This window comes from Urocampus carinirostris, chromosome 3 (assembly GCF_059441175.1).
Source record: "Urocampus carinirostris isolate Australia breed hairy pipefish chromosome 3, RoL_Ucar_1.0, whole genome shotgun sequence".
Classification (NCBI taxonomy): domain Eukaryota; kingdom Metazoa; phylum Chordata; class Actinopteri; order Syngnathiformes; family Syngnathidae; genus Urocampus; species Urocampus carinirostris.
Genome location: NC_142351.1, coordinates 14,922,108 through 14,941,742, shown reverse-complemented (window position 1 = coordinate 14,941,742; position 19,635 = coordinate 14,922,108). Strand labels below are relative to the sequence as shown.

Sequence of the window (19,635 nt, the reverse complement as noted above, 5' to 3'; positions counted from 1 at the left end):
TTTGGAAATGATTTCTTTAAAAATAAAACAATGTGATTCAGTTTTTTCCCACATTCTGTCTTTCATGGTTGATGTTTACCCATGTTTACAATCACATGCAAGTAGGATAACTTGCACAATTGGTGCCTAAAAACGTATTTGCACCACTTTGTACCATAGTCTCCCACACTGTAAGGCACACCTGATTATACGACTCACCCCCAAAAATAGTCTTTTGTGATATTTTTGTCATATGTAAGGCACATACAGAAGCTTCCCGACTTATGGACGATTGTTGAAGTTGAATGTGTTTGTAAGTTGCTTTAGTGCTATATTTTGTATGTTTAAGATTTATTTGAGTATGTTTAAGCCTTGTATAAGTAACCTGTATTGTTTTGTACTAAAAAGTAAACATTTCATAAAACAATATGCTTATAAAAATAATTAAAGTTAAGTTTAACTTACTTTTGGAAGAACTAGGCGACTGCCTCTTCCGTGGTGAAAAGTGGCCGAAAAAAAGCGACCAACCATTTTGTCAACCGCATCAAGCTTCCTTATTCCACTTTCATTTCAAATGAAACGGCTCGCCTCTTCTTTACACTTTACACCAACCATATTGGATGAATGCATGAGATATTAAACAATAAAAATGTCAAAGAGATACAGTGTAGAATGTTTACACACAAACGAGGAAGAGGAAGCCGGATTTCTTCTTCGGGGTGGATGTGGGTGACCTCTCACAGCGCCACCACACGCCGGTTGCGTCGGAGAGAAGCACGGCAGTAATGTCCATTACTCGGAAAAAGGTGCACACACTTGAAAAAAATCTAACTTACAGAAATGAACTGATATCTTTCGACATCCCGAAAATTGTTTTCGTAACCAACAGTGTTCCCTCTAAGCTGCGCGCATGCGCAATTGCGCACTGCTCGCACATTCTCCGCACACAAGAAAATCTACCCAGCGCACAAAAATGAGGGCTTAAAATTACTTATCAAGAAGCGACTCAAGTCAAAGTTACAATGCATGAAGGTAAAAATACACGGGTTCCCCTGACATTGTGTCCTAAATGCGGTATTTTGAAGTCGAACAAAGTTGAGTAAAGTTAGTAGAGTATGTCGAGAACCGGCTTCTTCGGCTGGGCTCACTAAAAGGTCCTAAACGGCTCTTTAGGTTGTTTTTGCTTCTTTAATCCCAACATGACCAAATATTAGGTATAATTATGCACAAAATGACTTAAAGGAAGGGGGGGATAGAACAAAAAAGAAAAAAATACCAAAATGAAAAAGTAGTGAAAAGCTGAGAAAAAAAGAAACAAAAGGAAGAGAAAAAAAGAAGGAAACATTTAGAAAAAAAACAAAAAAAAAACAGAAAATAAATAAATGTAGGAAAAAAGTAAATACAGAACAAAAAGAAAAAAAGTAACAGCTCGGAAAAAATAAACAATGAGAATTTTTTTTTTTTAGGAATTTTAAAAAAAGTTGAAAAAAAAACAGAAAAAAGAAGAAAAAGTTTGTGTTGCATTCAAATAATTTCCAATTATATCAAGTGAATCTTGTTGCCAACATTGTACTTCCACTAAAAATGTGATTAAGTACAGTTCTGTATCTTGCAACCGACTAAATAAGCCCCCAAAAATGTTAATATTATGCGACAAAATATATCAGGAAATAAAAGGAAATGGATATCTTGTGAAATAATTCTAAGAACAAACGACATTTGTAGGCCGTACAACCTTTGCAATAGCACATGAGTCAATTCATTCAAAAGAGAAAAATAATTTTGCATTGCCGGAAACTCAGCAAAATGTAACTTGATGTCAAGTTTTGGACATTGTTGATAATTAATTATCTTGCCACACTTGGGATTATAGTTGCTCACTGTTGTTTCAAGCGTTGCTTACCGACTCTGTGTGAACGCTCAGACCCGTGGAAAATCAGAGGGAACATTGGTAGCTACCATTTTTCGTAAGTCGAATGCTCGAAATTAGGGGAGCGTCTGTATACCACCAACGTGTATTTCGTATGGCTTTTCATTTTAGTTTTTGGCCGTCATTTTTTCTCAGTGGTCATAAGTGGAATGCAAGACTGGATTCAAAAAAACAAACATAGGAGGGTTTCACTTTTGACAGAAAAAACAATCCGAATGACGTCCATGTTTTTGGTTATTATAGGTTGAAGTCCAAAGACCTTGACTGCTGTCTCGTTATTCTTAAAAAAGGGGTTTTCGTTTTTGTGACTAATTGGCTGTAGTTTGACTGTGTTTTCTGATCTGCCGAGCACTCTTTAAGGTGCTGGTCAAAGCATGTCTTCTCTTTACTAAATCATTGAAGTCTCAGGACAATTTACACAGTATTTTTGTGACAATCGAATGTGTTGAATATGCCTAGCTATTGTAAAAGCGGAGCATTTTTCTGCCCCACCACTAAGAGCTTCTTTTTTTCCCCCCTTTTTAAATAGGACAACCACTCCCTGCAGACTGAAAACATTCTGGTTTGACTTAAAAGGATTAATATTAGATAAGATCGCCACTTTAGCGTTCACTCTTCATCACTGAAGGTTAGTGAGGACATCTTATTAGAATCCCTGCAAGGCTTTTGTTTATTGTTTTTATTTTTGTGACTATAGTTTCCAAGTATACATGTGACTTATAAGAGCACATTTATAATGGATTTATTATGTGAAAAAATAAAGCTTGCAACCAATGTTAGCATGTAGAGTAGGGATGGGGACTTTATTCAATAAATAGATTTAATTTGACATTAAAATAATTGATACTACCGGTATTGGCTTGATTGTAAAACAGAGAGTAGGAATTCAAGAGTTTCATTTAAAGGAAAGCTAGTGTTGATTGTGATTGTTAAGTTTGGATTTTGAAGATTATCTAAAGCAATAGTTCTTGTTCGTACATTTTAAACAGGTCACAAAACTTTGTGTTGGAGCGGCATATTGTTTAGAACTGATACAGATTCTCAATTGTCCAGGCTGACAAATAAAATTGAGATCTGATTCATTCACACTATTGATATTTAAGGAAAAAGTAAAGTAACAAAAGTAACAAAACTCATTCCTGGGTGAGTGTTATTTAATTTTACATTCAATGCAAATGACATTTTTACCTCTTTTAAAATGATAAAAGAAAAATTAGAGTACGCAGAAAAAACAGTAATTGCTCATTCACTGAAATAAGATATGTCCATTATTTTTTGTTGTTTATTTTGTTATAGAGCGGCTTGCGAAACTATTTGCCCCCCTTGAACTTTGTGACTTTTTGCCACACTTCAGACTTCAAACATCAAGATATAACAATACGTGGGACACAATCATGAAGTGGAAGACACTTTGTTGGATATTTTAAACTTTTTTTAACAAATAAAAGACGAAACAAGTGGGAGTGCAAAATTATTTAGCCCCACTACTTTCAGCGCAGCAAACTCTGTCCAGAAGTTCAGTGAGGATCTCTGAATGATTCAATGTTGATCTAAATGACTAACAATGATAAATTGAATCCACCTGTGTGTAATCAAGTCTCTGTATAAATGCACCTGCACTGTGATAGTCACAGAGGTCTGTTTAAAGCGCAGAGAGCATCATGAAGAACTGGGAACACACCAGGCAGGTCCGAGATACTGTTGTGGAGAAGTTTAAAACCGGATTTGGATACAAAAATATTTCCCAAGCTTTAAATATCCCATGGCAAGCAATAATATTGAAATGGAAAATTACAAAATTTTGTGCAGGCTTGGGGACTAACGAAACACATGGAACGGCAAAAATGATGTTGGCAAGCTGTTTGGATTCATTTTCATTTTGTTTCTGTCGCATTTTATGTTAGTTTTGCCAGAGATCAAAGAGATCAAAGACAGGAGAGAACGCTTACCAAGTGTTGTGAGTCATAATTTTATTTATATTTAGTTTATTTTGTCTTTTATTAGCATATTTGGTATTGGAGTAATCCAAAAGTAATTGAAAGTAATCAAGTTAAAGTAACCCTACCCAACCCTGCACATATGTATATGACAAAAGACTACTTTTTGGCAATGCGACTTATAATCAGGTGTGTCTTGTCTCATCTCATCTCATCTCATTAGCTACACCGCTTATCCTCAGTAGGGTCGCGGGGATGCTGGAGCCCATCCCAGCAATCATCGGGCAGTGGGCAGGGGACACCCCAAATTGGTTGCCAGCCAATCACAGGACACACGGGGACAGACAACTCATTCATTCACACCTAGGGACAATTTGGACCGGCCAATTCACCTGAAATGCATGTTTTTGGAATGTGGGCGGAAACCGGAGTGCCCGGAGGAAACCCACGCAAGCACGGGGAGAACATACAATCTCCGCACAGGAAGTCTGGAGCTGGATTTGAACCCACGCAGGAGGTTCCTAAGACATGAACTGTGCCGCACATGCGCTAACCACTGCGCCGCCGTGCTGCCCCCGGTGTGCCTTGTATTAGAGGCAATTTGGTAATCATTAAAAGTGAAAAACAACATACAAGAGGTAAAACCCCTACTTAACTGCAGACTGTAACAAGAGGATCGGTGATGTGTACATACCTACAAAGGCAAATGTTTAAGCAGAGTTATTATCATTTAAAAAAAAAAGTTTAATAATTTTGAGACCAGGGTTGGGTAGGGTTACTTTAACTCGATTACTTTCAAATAATTTTGGATTACTCCAATACCAAATATGCTAATAAAAGACAAAAGAAACTAAATATGAATACAATTATGACTCAAAACACGTGGTAAGCTTTCTCTCCTGGCTTTAAACCCTTTGATCTCCGGCAAAACTAATATAAAATGCAACAGAAACAAAATAAAAATAAATCCAAACAGCTTGCCAACATCATTTTTGCCGTTCCATGTATTCCGTTACCCCCCCAAGCCTGCACAAAATTTAGTAATTGTATTCATATTTAGTTTCTTTTGTCTTTTATTAGCATATTTGGTATTGGAGTAATCCAAAAGTAATTGAAAGTAATCGAGTTAAAGTAACCCTACCCAACTCTGTTTAAGACTACACATAAAGTCAAGCTACATGAGCTGAGACTTTCCCGGCCAGTCAGTGTAGTCCTGACACTAGGCCCATCATTTGCTGGCCAGATCAAGGTCCTGCTACCGCAATAACGGAGGTGAGATCCTCTGACACTTTACCTGCACAACTGAAAGCACCAGAGCCGAGGTGGGAAGAAAAAGCGAATGGTGCAAGGGTGCCTGTCTGCATGTCACTCAGCTTTGTGCCGGATGACGGAACGAACCATTAGCGAGGAGAGTGACTTCACAGGCCATTAGGACAGGCGGCGCATGGACCATTGAGTGATGGTAAATTTCCAGGTAGGCATAGAAAGAGATGAGTAGATGACAGTAATGACCTCATAAATAGAATAGATGGTCTACTTCGTAAGAACCGTTTGGTAGTTTGATAGGAAAAACAGATCAAGATTGGCCGTCGACCAAGAAGATAAACAATAGTTGAAGTATGTGTGCTCGCCTCAACCATCTCCTCGTTAAAGCGTCTGGTTTTCAGCGTGGCCCAGGGCGCCCCAAAGCCATCGTTAAAGACGGAGGCGTACCCCTTCTTCTCGCCAGGCTCTGATTTACAGTGAAGAGTGGACCGCGTTTGAACAAAAGCTGTACTTCAATTTTTTTTCCGTCTCCACAGGCGGTTGGCCGTTCGCCTCATACTAATGACGGACTTTGCGCAATATAGGGCGGCTGCAGCAATGGGGCAGATGCTCTTATTAAAAAAAAGTTACTTCACAAAACAGACATGTTATCTTTTGTAGTTTTTTAATCCTTTTACAAAGCAAGAAAAAAAAAGGCCTACACATTTTTTCCCCTGCTCCTTTTTTCCTTTGCCAAATCCCTTGTAGGAAAACAACATACTGTGTTAAAAAGGAGGGTGAGGAACAGATAATTTTTTGTACTTTTCAGGCAGTGGTCAACAAAAAAGTATCCTTGTTTTAGAAAAAAAAAAAAGATTCTTATATTTGGCTTATACCGTGTAGAATAGGTTCTATGGTAGTATATTACAGTCACGGTTGCCATGGCGCCCAATTGGCCCTGCCCGTGTGGCGCCAGCTGCGGCTCGTTGACAGATTGGCTTTTTGTCTATTTAAGCTCAATCCTCGCACTCTTCCTCAGTCCGTCAACGAACCTCTGCCCCGCAAGATGTGGGTTTTGACTCGGTACTGTTTCCTGTTGGTATTTCCTGTCTGGTATTGTTCCCGTTTATAGTTTTCCAGTTTCGTTCCAGTGTACTTTGTCCTGTTTAATTTTGATATCCTGTTTTGATATCAATCCTGTCTGTTCCGTTGTTTAATATCGGTTTCCAGTTTCATTCCTGTCTAGTTTGTCCTGTTTATTTTCGATATCCTGTTTTGATATCAATCCTGTCCGGTATTGACCCCATCCATCCGATATCTGCTCGGGCAATTGGTGACGATCTCGTCGGCCTCTGGCTTCCTATCATTCCACGCTATTTTGCAGCCTAATGTGCATGACTTCCAAATTCCCGTAAAATAAAAGGTTTGCGTGAGAAACATCACGCATTTGGGTCCTGATCCTGTTCCGGTTCATGACAATTATTGTATACGAATAATGCTTGACCAGCCGATAAATATCGCTGACCATGTTTGCACAACATTGGATGCAACAGGATTTAAACTTGCATCGAAGCGGTTGGAAGACCAAATCCTGAGACTACAAGGAGTATAAGGCAGATGACATAGGAATAGGCATTCCATTTTATCTCATTATCATATTATTTCTACTCATGTTACCACATTCTTGAATACGTAGAGCCATGATTCAAATATTGACAACGTACCATTTACATTGTCAATTTTATTTTGGTATTGTGTTAATAGTGTGTGTTGCCAATAAACAATTTTGATTATGGCCCCACTCATTTAACAACATGGTAAAATGAGAAAAAATAGTGTGATGATGAGATGGGATCTAATGCCTTTTTATATGTCATTTACTGTACATCCCAATTGGTGAAATGAATACACAGTGGATTTAGGGTTATTTTTTATCATTATTATGTTTTTATTGTTTTAATTACTTGTGTTTTTATTGAGCCGGGCCTAAAGAATTATGTCAGATATTAAACCTGTTAGAGGTATAAAAGAGATGAAGTGGGAGGTTTTTAGCGCAGACTGTGGGGAAAATGGTTCAGAAAATATTCTGAAAAAGCAAGAAAGGAATGGAAATAAGGCAGCTCTTCTAAGAAATGTCATTTTGAAGAATGACACCACAAGCAAGTCGATCGCTACAAGAAGACAAACCTTGCAATCTCAACGAGCCCTTCAACTCATTACAAAGGTATTTTGACATCAGTTTTCTAACTTTTATTTATTTTTGCCTCATGTTCCCCCTTTTATTCCAAAGAAAATGAGAGATAAATTCTGATTGAACATAACTCAGTTTATGTATAAATTATATGACTTTATGACACTACAAAAATAGGTATTGGATCTTTAAGGAGCTGTATTGAATTTAGAACTTTTTGACTCACTGCTGCCATCTTTTGGCTTTTGTCATCATTGCAGCGTCTGTTGGCTTATTCATGTCACATGCGCACTATGTGCACTTCTTAGACGTGCTTGAAAAAAACAAAATACTTTTTTTATCTTTTTGGGGGGTTTGTGTGGGCAATTGGACTCGACTTGAAACAGGCCTTTTCTTACTTTCACCATTTTCATGCTAAACTCAAAACATGTAAATAAATAAATAAATAAAACTTGGCGAAAGCACAGATTCACTCTCCAGAACTACCCCCAGCTCCGTATCTCCCTACCTAGCTTTGCTCAAAGTAAGGTAAAATCAAATAGGTGCATTGCAAACTAAAGCATACATGCTCTTTGAACTCAGTTCGCCATTGTAATACATCCTCAGTAGTGAAAATATTTAATTTCGCCTTTTTTAAGGAAACCTCAAACAATGCAACCCACTTTTAACTTATTGAACCAAAATAAGTTAAAAGTAATTTTTTTTTTTACAAGTTTCTAGATTAAGAAACCTGACAAGAGCAGCAATTGTTAAACTATTAACAAGTGCAAGACATTTTCTGAAAAGAGGATGTACAACATCTAGTTAATTTTAAACATTTTGATGATTCAAATTATGTTTGTGGGTATAGGGATATTAACTACTAAGATTGGCCTTTCACCTTTCACCAGTTCTGGGGACATTTTGGAGGAAAAATCTGAAAAAATAGGACGTTTTGTGAAAAGATGTATATCTTGAAAGTCAGGGCTTACTTTTGTTATTTGTAGGGGGTCTGAGTATTCATATTTACCTTACAAAAAGTTGTTGTCCAGCATGAACTCCCTGTACTTAGTGGATTTTACATTCTTGGAAAACAATACCAACTTTCAAACTACTGATATACTCTTCTTTTATCTAATTCCGTTTCTTGTCCCCCCTGAGGTGTGTGACAAGGGTACCACAGCGGGTGTTTACAATCTTCAAGCAATAACTTAAGAAAGCTTCGGACTCTGCTGTGCCGGCAGAGTCACAGCAACTAGTTGAAAATGTTGTTGATTCCCAACCTTACTTGTGTTCTTTTTGTTTTTCTTCCAGTCAGCCATCTTTTTGTCCCTTGCCTTCCAGCGTGCAGCCTTGATTTTAGTTTTTGACAAAACCTCAAGTGCCCAAGCCTGTCCTGACAGGCATGTGCAACCATCTTTTGTTTATGTCAGGACCAGAACGGAAACAGGACCCACTTGTGGAGCGTTTCTCACACGTTTTATGAGAAGAAAGAGAAGGAGGTTGCATCCACGATCCTGTGATCGCTGGACGCGGGAAGCAGGTCACTCTGAACCCGGAAGTGGGACTTCCGTGGCGAGCGATGGCGGTGTCGGGAACGGGAAAAAAACGGGTCAGTAGCCGGGACTAGAGAGCCAAACAATGTGGTCGGGATCGGAAACGAGTCGAAAGCCAGGAGAGGAGAGTAGACGTGGTAAGGATCAAAACACGGGTCGAAGCCAGGAAACAGACGGGAGCAAAAACAGGTGGGAGTCAGGGTTGAAAAAAGCTTGCCTAGAGTTAACTGATGTTCGCAGACGGACTGACAACAGGTGACAGAAAGGAGTTGGTTTAAATAGGGACAGGGAGCCAATCAGAGTCCGAGGCAGTTGGCGCCACAGGTGACACAGGTGATTCACATCAGTAATCATGACTGTTTCCTGTCCATTCCAAACACAAATACATTCCAATGTCTCAGATCTTGTCCTAAAGTTCGGCTTGCCAAACCTGAAATTTTTATCTCAAGTCGATTTTCTCAAGGTGAGACATTCTTGCCATCAGGTGCTTGTAGTTATTTACTACATACATAATTTCTGTGCTTCTTGCCATCTTACAAGTGGTCTGCTACGTTTGTAGAGTCCTTAAAATGTTGAAAATATAAGATTTTCTCTACAAACTAAGCGTTAAGAATGCTCAACAGAGTTCAAATATCCTTTTTAGTTTTTTTCCCAACGCGCCTATCTTTTTCTTACGTTTACGAACGTGCAACAATTACAAACAGGAGAAGGAGGGGTCCTGGAGAGTGACACCAAGCTCGTCCCAGTGTTTTCTTATGTTAGTGTAGACTGAAAATGGTGAAAGTAGGAGAAGGCCTGTTTTAAGTAGTTCAAACACGAAACCAAAACCCCAAAAAGATGAAAAAAAAAAGGAGAGTTTATGTAGGAGCGTCTAAGAAATTAACATTCTTGCATACGTCACATAAGACACTTGGCAAAGGCTGCAATAATGACTTAAGCTAGAAGAAGGTGTCAGTGGGTAGAAAAGTTTCAAATTCCGCACAAGTATTTGACGTATCGTAGCTGCCAGTGGCACGCACAATTTGGTTGCCCCAGGACAGCTATGTGCTGTCGATGGTACTTAAATGATATTGTTGGCCTGTATTGAAAAAAAAATCAGGACCTACTTCGGCCGCAACATTATTTAGCCATTAGTGACAATTTTACGAGCTGTATTGAAATCCGAGCCAAAAATAAACTTTTATAAAGCTGAAAAAAACAAGCCCCCACATTTTTTTAATTGCTCCATTGAAGTCTGGTAGATCTTTGCCCATCAGAGATGTTTGCAACAGAAGGACAAATGTATGGATAATGCATTTGTCTCATGAATCCCAATCAGTACTGAATCTGGAGAAAGCTCAGTTATTTTTTTTTAAATGAAAAAGTGAACTTACGCTGACGAGCATCTGAGGGAATGGTCCTCTGGAATTCTCAGCAACATTGATCGGTGGGATCACCCAGTCTCTCTTTTGCCTTCGTAAACTGTTGGTGGTGTTTCTGCCCATTCCTGAGAACATGATGACGGGAACAGGAGCTTGGGACACGTCTTTCTTCTCTGCAACTTTCCCCTCCTGGCTTGTGACCTTCAAGACAACAACAAAAAAAAGCTTGATTTAATGATGCTAATTAGAGTGATGTTCATCTTTTACATTTTCTGTATTGCTAACAGACAAAAGACAATTGCGATAGATTTGGGGGAATTTAATATAAATAACAACCAATATTATTATTTAGAGAAGAGGACCGAAGTGAGGGTTTTCTGTGCATTTTCATAAAACTGTCTTTGCAAAAATAGTAAATATTATCTTGGGAAATAACATCTAACTTTTTCACACCTTTAGACTCAATAATTTCGATATACGAGTTTTATTTGCAGCAACACTCTTGCTTGACATACAAAATAAGTTGCAGGCATTCCCAGAGGTTACTACTAGATACCTCTTAAGACCGCTCGCTGCTAGCCTCAGCTCGTCCCAGTGAGCGAATGCGTCTAGCGCTATGAAACACATTTTTCATGACACTTGCCTTACACAGTTAATTATCCTCATTTTGAAGCGGAGGGTAATTTACAGTGCATCGACTTGGATTCAATTTTCTTCAAAAGAACTTGTGAAAGTGCTGAGAGTTAAGCTAAGAGATCAATTTAATTAAAAAAGTATCTATCTATCTATCTACCTATCCTGGTCATATCCCTTGAAAGGGGTGACAGACAGCAAGAAAAACACATACACAAAAATAAAGAGAATAAAAAAGGAAAAAAATAGCAAAAAAGACACTCAGAGTTTTGGGGAGACCACAGCCAACCCAAATGCCCAAACACCCAAACATGTTAAGCACTTTTGTCCTTCCCAATGAAACGGGACACGAGAAAAAAAACTAATAACTGAAACAGGCAAAACCATAATGTTTACATTGTTCTCGTTTGCCCGCGACCCTGCGTCATAGACGCATCATTTTTGCTGGGGACGCATAGTGTCAAATCAGCGTGCGTCCCCGGGACTCAACTTTTTCGACACAAAATTGTCATTATTACCCGATTACTTTTTTTTTTTTTAACAAAGATTTACTGCACTCCAAACTTTTCGTCAGACGGATCTGCCATTCTTGTTTTGGTCTCGCGGTGAGAGTTTTCGCCTGCACGCCGACCTCGGCAAACGGAATCTCGTTGCTTCGAGATTACGTCATTGTTTTGGTGGTTGTCGAGTGAAAGAGAAGTATGCCTCCGAACAGTTGGTATTAGGTGCAAATCAACAAAAAATTGGTAATTTCTTCAGTGTTGGTAATAAGTCTAAACATAATACATAATGTGGTAACAACGGCAATAATTCCGGCACGAAAAAACAGTGGAGTAATTCTTCAGAAGACCGCGAAGGCAAGGAAAATACGTGTTTTGAAGCGAACTATTCGACGAAAGATAATAAAAAAAAACTATACTCCTAACAAGAAAAGGACTTTTCTGCCAAAATGGACTCTATTATATTCCTGGTTACGCTATGAGGAGGATGATAATGGAGGCTACATGTTCTGTGATGCGTGCACCCAGCGTGACAAAAAAACTGGATTGCATGAATCATTTCGCAATAGGAACTTTCAGAAAAGCACATTGGATCGGCACAACGACATGAAAAACACAAATTAGCTATGGAAGTTCCGTTGCTGCAATTGGACATTGAGAAGGCATTACAACTGTGGTGGGACAGCAAACCACGAAGAATATATGAGCTGAAAAATCTGAAGTGATTAAAACTGCATGAATATATAGACTAATATTTCAGCAATATTATTTTGTATAATGTACAATATTTTTGTGAACTGAAAAATCTGAAGTGATAACTGCTTTGTATTACCAATTAACTGTGATGATTAAAACTGAATGAATATATAGATTTATATATTTATTTATATATTTGTTGCCGATTTACAATTTCAACCCCGATAGCACTAAATTTTGGGGACCCATATATTTCTGTTGGGACCCATAGATTTTTGAGCATGCGAGACCCATCACTTTTCAGAGGTACAATGAACACTGTGTTTAGGTATGTTCATTTAAAGTTACAGTCACTTTAAATTTAATCGTACACAAAGTGTTTACGTATCATCTCTGTCAGTCTTCCCGCGCCCCCCATCAGACCCTCAGATTCGTGTGGGGGGGCATGTGTGACACTCTCCTATCACCCGCTTCTGCACGAAGCTGTCTAGTAATTTAAAAAAAAAACAATAAAGGCTTTAATTTTGCAGATGTTGACAATAGCCAATCCTTTTTGGTACGTAACCCACGCAAAAAAAGGGATTATTTTAATCAATTTTTGAATGTGTTTTTAGTTATCAGGAATATGCATTTTATAGCTATTTAGGGTTAACTCTAATGCTTTTAGGAGGTCGGGAACGGACCAATTATTTTTAGTTATTCAATGTTGAGAAGATAAGCTTCTTACGTGAGCTATAGGTACGATCCTGGAATGAATTCAGCTCGTATGTAGAGGGACCACTGTAAATGCTACACAACTTTATATAATAGTGGAATTATTTGCTTCTCTCTGTCTAGTCGAAAGGGCATTGCCAGCTTGTGATACAACAACAAAGCCAACAAGGTCTTCTCTCACCCCAGCCACCACTTTTTTGACATATCACCCCCTTGTAGGCGGTGCAGGTCCCTTAAACCAAGAACCTACAGGCTCCGAGACAGTTTATTCCCCAGGGCTATCACACTTAAACAAGCGTGGAACACTGTGAAAAATATAAATCTTGCGACTTTTTGGGGAATTTTGTTGCTGCTAAATGTTATCACACTTTTTTTTTCTTACAACTTAGACCAGTCGCAAAGCACTACCTTGAATATATTTCTGCCTATCGTGCCATTCTTTTATCTTATTTTTTTCATTTTAAGTATTTATTGTGTGTTTATTCCAGAGTGTCATGTTCAGGGTTGGGTAGGATTACTTTAACTTGATTACTTTCAATTACTTTTGGATTACTCCAATACCAAATATGCTAATAAAAGACAAAATAAACTGAATAAGAATCAAACTATGACTCATAACACGTGGTAAGCTTTCGCTCCTGGCTTTGATCTCTTTGATCTCCGGCAAAACTAACATAAAATGCGACAGAAACAAAATGAAAATAAATCAAAACAGCTTGCCAACATCATTTTTGCCGTTCCATGTATTCCGTTATTCCCCAAGCTTGCACAAAGATTAGTAATTTTATTCATATTTAGTTTCTTTTGTCTTTTATTAGCATATTTGGTATTGGAGTAATCCAAAAGTAATTGAACGTAATCCAGTTAAAGTAACCCTACCCAACCCTGGCCATGTTAATCTAGTTGCTAACAACATTGACTATGTTGTTATCAATGACAATAAAGACAGTCCTAATTTTAACTTTCTAAAGTGAGAGGAAAAAACAGAGCGAACCAACACTGCAAACAATACTGCGCCCATTAAGTGCAACTAAAAGCAGATGATCGAATTGTGACTCTTGAGCTCCATGAACACTGTAAAAAAGTTGCAGAGTCAAAAGTCAAGTCATGTTTATTTAAATAGCTCTTAATCACAAATAGTCTCAAAGGGCTGCACCGATCAGATACTATTGCAAACTACTATTACAGACTATTATGACACCGTCCCCTCATCTAAAACCTACAAGAGGGCAAATTATAAACACATTATCAGCATAAAGTATAGGTCATTCATATGCTATATAGTAGAAGTGTGTTTTAAGCTTAGATTAAAAAATGTCCACTAAGGTTGCAGATCGAATCTCAGGGGGAAGAGCATTCCACAGCACAGGGCCCGGATGCACTCTCGAACCTGCGGATCTCTTCTTGGCTCACTAGTAGACAGGCGTTTTCAGAGCGAAGGCTCCGGACCAGAACATAGGGGGACATTAAATCTGAAAGATATGAGGGAGCAAGTCCATGCATGATTTTGTATAATACCAACAGAACCTTAAAATCACATCTTAAGCTAACAGTGAGCCAATGCAGGTTAGCTAAAATTGGTGTAATGTGATCAAACTTTCTTGTCTTAGTTAAAAGCCTCGCTGCAGCATTTTGTACCAGCTGAAGGCTTTTGATTTTGGACTTTGGGAGACAAGAGAGTAGTGCATTACAGTAATCGAGACAGGAAGTAACCCGTAAATTGTAATCTCCGCATCTGACTGAGACAGCATACTACGAATTTTAGCAATGTTGCGAAGATGGAAAAAAGCTGTTCAAGTAATATTCTTCACGTGTGTTTGAAAGGACGGATCAGGCTTGCAAATAATATCACCTAATGGAAGCATGTAAGGGCAGCACGGCGGCACAGTGGTTAGCGCATGTGCGGCACAGTTCAAGTCATGGGAACCTCCTGCGTGGGTTCAAATCCAGCTCCGGACTTCCTGTGCGGAGTTTGTATGTTCTCCCCGTGCTTGCGTGGGTTTCCTCCGGGCACTCCGGTTTCCTCCCACATTCCAAAAACATGCATTTCAGGTGAATTGGCCGGTCCAAATTCTCCCTAGGTGTGAATGACCGAGTGAGTTGTCTGTCCCTGTGTGCCCTGCGATTGGCTGGCAACCAGTTCAGGGTGTCCCCTGCCCACTGCCCGATGATTGCTGGGATGGGCTCCAGCACCGCAGCGACCCTACCGAGGATAAGCGGTGCAGCTAATGCAAATGCTAAAAAGAAGGGGGCCAAGCACTGAACCCTGTGGAACACTAAAACAATATTCTTCCTTTTATAATTCTACCTGTGCCTTCAACGCCTAATAAAGAGCTATTATTTTAAAAATATAGAATTGATGACTAAAATGTATAAAGAATGTAAATCACCATTTTTTTCCACTATGTGGATTTCACCAGCTCATGGGATCAATTCCCCAGCTACAAGTCTTCCTGTGTGGAGTTTGCATGTTCTCCCCAAGCTTGCGTGGGTTTCCTCCCACATTCCAAAGACATGCATGTCAGGTTAATTGGCCGGTCCCAATGGTCCCTAGGTGTGAATTAGCTAGTGAGTTGTATGTGCCCTGCGACTGGCTTGCAACCAGTCGAGGGTGTCCCTTGACCATTGCCTGAAGATAACTGGGATGGGGTCCAGGACGCCCGCGACCCTACCGAGGATAAGCGGCACAGATAATGGATAGCTGGATGGATTTTACTGGCTCTATGTGAAACGGGACCAGCCTCACGTTGGTCCTGTTTCACTGTATAAGAAAGTAATTTGTTTTTAAGTCCAGTCAGCAAACAATTGGAGTTCACTTCAGTGCGTGTTTATCATGCATGGACTTGCTCCCTCATGTCTAATCTTTTTGCATTGTTATCAATTCAATTGAAAAAAACAAAAGTTTACATATGACCTTAAAACACACACATTTGTTTGAACAAATGCAACAATACGGATTTGATACAAAATAAACCATCATGGTGTCTGTCAGCAGTTGACCTGGCCCTAGTGGTATGGAATGTTGTGAGCATAGCTGTAAAAACACAAGATTAACAGCGAGGAAAATAACATATAAAACTAGCCATGCTCAAACGTAATCACTGTAGCTGGGTAGGGCATCAAAATGTATCTAAAAAAGGAGACAAACATTTTGGAATAACATTCTTAGTTGAATGGGCTGTGCCAAATATTGACTGTGTGTTCAGATGCAGTGTTTGCATCCACTAGGGATCTCATACATTTTTGCAAACAGCTTATGGAATAAAGCAATCAGCAGATCGTGATAGAGACAATACCATCTGTACTGTACGACATACTGGGTTTAGGCACTCCTTATTTGAGTGCCTCTTCACAAAACAGCATGACGGGTTTGTGATTGGTCAAAGTAGATCAATGTGTGTTCAGAGATTTTCTATTCTTTTAAATTTATTTGCCCAAAATGTGTCCCTTTAATCATCCTTTTTTTATAGTCCAGAGGTTGAATAGTGGAATATATAGCAAATTTACTCTGACAAGTACCGTCTTTTCCGCACTATAAGGCGCACCGGGTTATAGGGCGCACCCCGAAAAAATATTTTTTGGTCCTATATTTGACATACATAAGACGCACCGGATTATAAGGCGCTACAATGGGAACGTGGACAAAACAGTCAGATAGTTCAGTCAAACTTATTACCCCCTTAACATTCCCAAAGCTTGCAAAGAAGCAAATACGTGTCGAGAACACGTGTGGATGCGGTGTCCGTACGATGTCACTCAAATGCATCGTTCCAAATATTATTCGGAAGGTTAAAGTCTTGGGATTCAAGAAATGCCAACCATTCCTTAGTTTCTATTTTCTTTTTCGCTCGCAACTTTACTGTGCATATGACAATAAACACTTGGAATTGAGTTTAATTTAAAAATAGACACTCCATTCCATCCATTATCTGCACCGCTTATCACAGAAACATCGAGTTCAGTCTGAAACAAGATACAGGGAAAATATATAGACACAACCATGGTCCTCTTATACTCGTGGGTGTAGTAAATCCAGGAGAATACAATATTTACAAATACAAAATAGTAAAAAAATGCTTTCTCTATGCCGTCAACCCAACGTGTGATTCACATTCATCTTTTTCGGCCAATTGCAGGCTTTGTCTTGCTGCTTTAGCCTATGCCAGCCTGTAAATGATAAAAAGGATCTGCCCCCTTTACCTCCGAATAACTTTAGCCAATAGTGATCGATTCAAATGATGATTGACACATTGGTTAGCCAATGAAACGCCGGTAAATAAATCCCAGCATACACCGCGGACTACTTGGCGTTCGGGGGGAAATCTAGTCGGCGGCTGCTGCATTAGTTGCAAGACTTTGCGACCTACCGGTAATATTGATCCATAAATCAGGTGCACTGTATTATAAGGCGCATGGTCGGCTTTTGAAAAAAATAAAGGCTTTTAGGTGCGCCTTATAGTGCGGAAAATACGGTACATTTTATGCAGAACGTTAACTCCATTGGTCTTAAAATAAAGATACCATAGTTATTTGTGTTTAACAGACACTTTTCCTTACTGAAAAAAATAACTCAAAGTTTAGGTGCGCAGTGAACACGAGGTTTTATTTCAGCTAGTATTCAATCATCTTAGGACAGCATGTGGATCATACTTTGACATTCACCGAAGCCTGAGTAGCTGTGATACCATTTACACTAGACAGCAAAACGGGTTGGATAAAAAACAGGTGGCTATTGCTTACTAATTCACAGTCCAAAAACTACATTTATTGCTTGAAAAGCCTTTGGCTTGGCTTTCACTCTAAATAAAACAAAATCGAAATCCCTATATAGCATTTTACCCAATGTTACAATCAAGATAATAAATCCACCCCATTATGTAGTGTGTCAACTCAAGTCAAGTCATGTTTATTTGTATAGCCCTTAATCACAAAGCGTCTCAAAGGGCTGCACAGACCACAAATCATTGCAAACCACAGACTATTATGACACCATCCCCTGATCTAAAACCTACATGAGGGCAAGGCAAAACTCAAAAACCTCTACATGAAGAAAATGTAGAACATTTGAGAAGGGACCGCACATGAGATAATCCCCCTTCCAGGATGACCAAGCTGCAATGGATGTTGCAATAACAAACAATACACAGATATTGTCAACATAAAATATAGGTTAACCATATGCTACAGAATATAAGTGTGTTTTAAGCCTAGATTTAAACATTTCCACTGAGGTTGCAGATCGGATCTCAGGGGGAAGAGCATTCCACAGGACTGGGGCCTGAATGGAGAACGCTCTCGAACCTGCGGATCTCTTCTTGGCTCTTGGGATCACTAATAAACCACCAGTGTGTGAGTCTTCTTGACATAAAAAATGACAATGACAATAAAAGACGAAGAAAAAACTTAAAATTTAAACATTATTTTTTAAAAAAATTACAAACTAAACACATCAGAAATAGGAGAAATAAAGGCCAGCTTTTTTTCCCTACAAATACAAGTGTGTTCTATTGTGTCCTGTAGGGCTGCACGATTAACCATAATCTTATTGATATTGCAATGTGACGTACAGGGTTGGGTAGGGTTACTTTAACTGGATTACTTTCAATTACTTTTGGATTACTCCAATACCAAATATGCTCATAAAAGACAAAATAAACTAAATATGAATACAATTACAAAATTTTGTGCAGGTTTGGGGAGTAACGGAATACATGGAACGGCAAAAATTGTGTTGGCTAGCCGTTTGGATTTATTTTTATTTTGTTTCTGTCGCGTTTTATGTTAGTTTTGCCGGAGATCAAAGAGATCAAAGCCAGGAGAGAAAACGTACCACATGTTGTGAGTCATAATTTTATTAAAATGTAGTATATTTTGTCTTTTATTAGCATATTTGGTATTGGAGTAATCCAAAAGTAATTGAAAGTAATCCAGTTAAAGTAACCCTACCCAACCCTGGCACTGACGTAGTATGATTGTGTTACCACAGCATGCGTTGAGCCTTGTGTGAGAAGACATGAACTCTGACAAATAACCCATTTTTAATAACACAGTAGGGGCGGGTGTAGCTCCGCGCTCTTCTTGGTATCAAGAGGTTGCAGGTTCGATTCCCGGCTACTCCGTGTTATTTGCCGAAGTGTCCTTGGGGAAGTCACTGAATCCCTAATGCCCCCGATAAGCAGTTGGTTGTGATTGTGTGAGGCACATTGCCAAGCGCTTTGGGAGGTCTTCATTGACTTGAAAATCGCTATATAAATGCAGAACATCTACATTTACATGACATTATGAATAACCCCTTGTGCTGTCTTCTTTTTAGGGACCACTTTTGTATTAAAACAAATATATATATATACATGGAAATATGAATTAAAAAAAACATTTTCCTACTGTTGGACTAATCTATGAATATAACATTTAAAGTTATATAAAATATAATTCAAGGGGATTTTTCTGAGGTTTATAACAACACAACGGCAGGTAATTTTGAGCCGAGGACAAGAGGAGGGTTATATACATTGTTGTGTAAATACCATGTAAATTATAACTATAGCCTTATTCCCCTTGTTTTATAACATTATCTTCTCTGTTCCTTTATCTTCTTGCTCATACCCTCACTATGTGTAAAACTGGAGTGTCATGCCCAATTTCGTTGTCACAATATGTTAGCCCATTTGTAACAATGACAATAAAGGTATATTCTATTCTATTCTATACTCACAAAAACAAAAACAAAAATACTAGCTGAACAATTGCTCTTTTCTTTTGAAATAAAAAAAAATCACATAGAAAAAACAATACTCGTCTGAAAAATCGCAGTTAGGTTTGTTTCAAAAATCGTGGTTTGCAACCGAAAAAACAATTCTAAAAAGTACCAGGAAGAATAAGAACTACAGAGACTCAAAGTGTCCGAACCGCAC

The 19,635-nt window shown here is 38.7% G+C and overlaps 1 protein-coding gene across 2 annotated transcripts in view; it reads right to left on the bottom strand.

Moving 5' to 3' along the window:
- LOC148368899 (cadherin-4-like) overlaps nucleotides 1–19,635 on the bottom strand; it is a 452,029-nt gene that overhangs the window by 172,909 nt on the left and 259,485 nt on the right. For both annotated transcript variants that reach the window (XM_088330808.1, XM_088330807.1), the window contains exon 5: nucleotides 10,191–10,379. In XM_088330808.1, the coding sequence (XP_088186934.1) occupies nucleotides 10,191–10,379 (189 nt within the window). The remainder of the gene's footprint in view (nucleotides 1–10,190; nucleotides 10,380–19,635) is intronic.